The sequence below is a fragment of the Cenococcum geophilum genome (genome assembly GCF_001692895.1).
Source record: "Cenococcum geophilum 1.58 unplaced genomic scaffold K441scaffold_15, whole genome shotgun sequence".
NCBI classification, from domain to species: domain Eukaryota; kingdom Fungi; phylum Ascomycota; class Dothideomycetes; order Gloniales; family Gloniaceae; genus Cenococcum; species Cenococcum geophilum.
The window spans coordinates 2,029,873-2,033,149 of record NW_027137573.1 but is presented as its reverse complement, the minus strand read 5'-3'; the positions used below and the strand labels follow the sequence as shown (position 1 = coordinate 2,033,149).

The 3,277-nt window shown below is 33.9% G+C and overlaps 1 protein-coding gene across 1 annotated transcript; it reads left to right on the top strand.

Annotated features, from left to right (window-relative positions):
* Positions 1-2,119: 2,119 nt before the first annotated feature.
* On the top strand, positions 2,120-2,278 carry K441DRAFT_554283 (uncharacterized protein; the record flags this gene model as incomplete). Its single annotated transcript, XM_067643221.1, has 1 exon — positions 2,120-2,278. A coding segment is annotated over one exon (159 nt), but the record flags the coding sequence as incomplete, so codon positions are not given.
* Between the last annotated feature and the right edge of the window lie 999 nt (positions 2,279-3,277).

The following is a 3,277-nucleotide window of genomic DNA, read 5'->3' as shown; positions in this document are numbered from 1 at the left end:
AGTAGGCTTCATAGCTACTAGCTTTAAAAGAAAGGTTAAGCGAAGTAAGTTATAGGTATAGCGAGATAAACTAAGCTAGGCTAGAGAGTTGTTACATATTCCTATTTAGTAAGAAAACCCGCATTTATAAGGTCTTTAAGGAAATAAAGGCTTAAGCTAAGCTATCTTATAAAGAAGTTAGAATACAGAGTGCGTTAATATTAACTCCACCTCTTAAGGGACTTATACTAAACGTTTCTAAAGGCAATGCGGCATTCTTAATAGCCGAGAGAACCACGTTAAATAGTTACGAGAATTTTTCTATATAATAGCTGGACTTAGGGTTAATATATAACGAAAATTCTAACCCTAACCCCTAGATTGGCCTTCCGTTATTATTAGATATATAGATTAACCTATAATTATAAAGGTTCGCTAAGGAAGCGCTAAATATGTTAAAGTTAGTACCGCCAGTAGTTGCGCTTTTTTACTTATCTAAATACTCTGTATATCGACTTTTATCGATGCCGTCCCTTTCTATGAGACATGGGTGCACGCTGAGTTTACGCACGGAAGGGCCCAGCTTGTCGTTCTCGGAAATGCCACGAAGGCATTTAATGCTCTTAGTCGAGAACAGGTGGCTCCTATAATTAAAATATTCGTCTTAGAATATCTTTATTAATTTATTATTTAGGTCTTTAGAGACTAGCTAAAGTTCTAATATAGCCAGTCCGGTACATGTTAAGCTCCCCCCTATATTACTATACGCTATATATTTTAGGTCTTTTATATTATTATCTTCTCTAATTCCTTTATCTTTACTTCTTTTCTTATCTTTAGAGTTGCCTAACTCCTCTTAATCCTCCCGATCCTTTAGATAATAATAGATTTAAGAAAAAATCTCTATAAAAAGAGATTTTAGCGTTAACTTCATTTTAAAGATCGTATAGGGTATAATTTTGGTAGTTAAGGTAGTCGTGCTAGACACGTTTGTAATAGCCATATACTATTCTATTTTAGGTTTAGTAGGGGCATCCTAAGGGATATCGTTATCTTAGCATATCCTTAAGTAGCAACTACCCTTTTCTACAGCTCTTAAAGACTCCTATAATCCTTTCCTAGCACTTTTAAAACATTTATTTATCTTAGATCTTAAATAAATATACAGCAGCAAGTAAATTATTCTTTTAATACCTACGGTAACTAATAATAGACGCTAGACTGTATAAAACGCTATAAAAGGACAGGACTCTATTTGTTTAAGCGCTTAATATTCTATAAAAGTTTTAAAAAAGAGCTAAAATAAGTAGTAGTCTTTATATAATAGAGCTTGCTCCCTAACCTTACTTAATAGTTTCTAAAAATTTCTATATAGACTCCGGCATATAGGCGGATTCTTTTATTTATAACTTAAGGGGTTTAGGATCTATTATTAATACCTCCGTTAAAACAAATTACCTTACTATACTGATTTTTAAATAGGTATACATTCTATCTGTTAAACTTGTTAAATTACAGGAAAAGCCGCTAGAGAGAAAAGAGTAGCACTACTAATATTATAATTGGAGAAGTTGATAATACAGAGGCACACTAGTAGGCGGCACTCCTCGCTTTAAGTTGTAGATAAAAGGCAGTTATAAGGCGCTCTAACCGTTTATATCACCCCTTATAGTTAATACACCTTAACTAAAACCTAACTTTTAGACTTTATTACTCCTAAAACCCTATACCCTACCCTTATCACACCTCTAACCTTAGACGAAGCTTTTTAATACCTCTATAACTTCTCTACGCGGTATAATCTTAAGGATTAATTTATTACTGCATTTGTTACAGCTTTAACTCTTCCTAAGAATAAGATTTGGATCTACTATTCCTCCTATAGTCAAGTACTTTCTTTATTTAACAATAACTATAGGATTTATAATGCTAGTTAACCCTATCTATAAAAACTAATAGATTTGAGCTTCTCTCCCTTTCTATAACACTCGAACTTCCTTCTTATAAGAGTTACTAAAAGTTTAAAGTAAAAACCTACTTATCTAAAGATAATTTTAGCAGGTCTAATATTATAACTATAAAAATATATAGTACCGCTTTCTTTTTGGTAGGCTTTATTACCAGCCTTCTTGTAACCTAGGCAATAAGCTATATAATTATGGGATCTCTAGTTCCTTATAGTAATAATACTATAAATAACTCTCCTCTTAATACTAGCGGTAGCGATTATCCTTATAAGCAGCGTCTGGGTGTCTACACCATTTCACAAATAAATAATATAAAAGTTGGAGATTTATAACCTCTAACTTTTCTTAGGAGCGCTGTTTATAGTAGAGGGAGCTATTAAATTAGCATTAGCCTCAATAAGGAGCCTACTGCTAGCTCTACCTTTAAGGTTATTAAATTGATTAAAGGAGCGTGTCCTAGTCTTATATTAGGCCCGTTACCGTACAACTTTATTATACTAGCAGACATTCTAAATAGCCAATTTACACTTGCCTAGACATAGTTTAACAAAATCGGCAATCGAAAGATATATATAAACTATGCACCTATTATAGTAATAGGAGGTATAAGTAATAATTCGCTCTATAATAAACTGCTAGATATAGTAGTTACTAACTTAGGAATACCTTAATTGACATGCAAAACCCCGGAGACCTTTATATACTTCTACCCCAATCTAGGTTCTAATATAGAGATAGTTTTAGTAGGTAGACTATTCACTTCAATCTATAACGCTACTAGTAGTGCTCCTACTATTAGCACTACTTCGAACCTAGTGGCGTTGTTAATATAAACCTTAAACCTAGGTATTATAACTAGGTACCCACTAATAAGCTCTACTACGCCTTCCGCTACACCCTCTTCTATAGTATCCTCCGCCGCTTCTTCTATAGCGCCTTCTTTTACCGCGCCTTTAATGCTTACCGGCACCGTCTAACCCACTCTAGTAGTCTCCGCTACTCCTATTCCGGCTACTCTATCTACTAGTAATAGTGCAACCTATAGTATTAACGGCGTACTTATTTACAATGGCCTAGATTAATAGGGCCTCTATAACTTTAATACTATTATCTAGTAGCCAGTTACTGCTAGCACGACATACACAAATAGGTAGATTATAAAGCGCGGTATTAGATATTGCGTCATGCACCACGTTTAAGCGGCTTTTGGGCTGTGATGGCGGGGTAAGACATTTCCTTTTCCATTTTATTCTCTTCCTCTTTTCTTAATATATAGAGCTAAGGTAATATAAGGAAATCTAAAAAGGAATAAAAACGTTCTCTATTTCTTT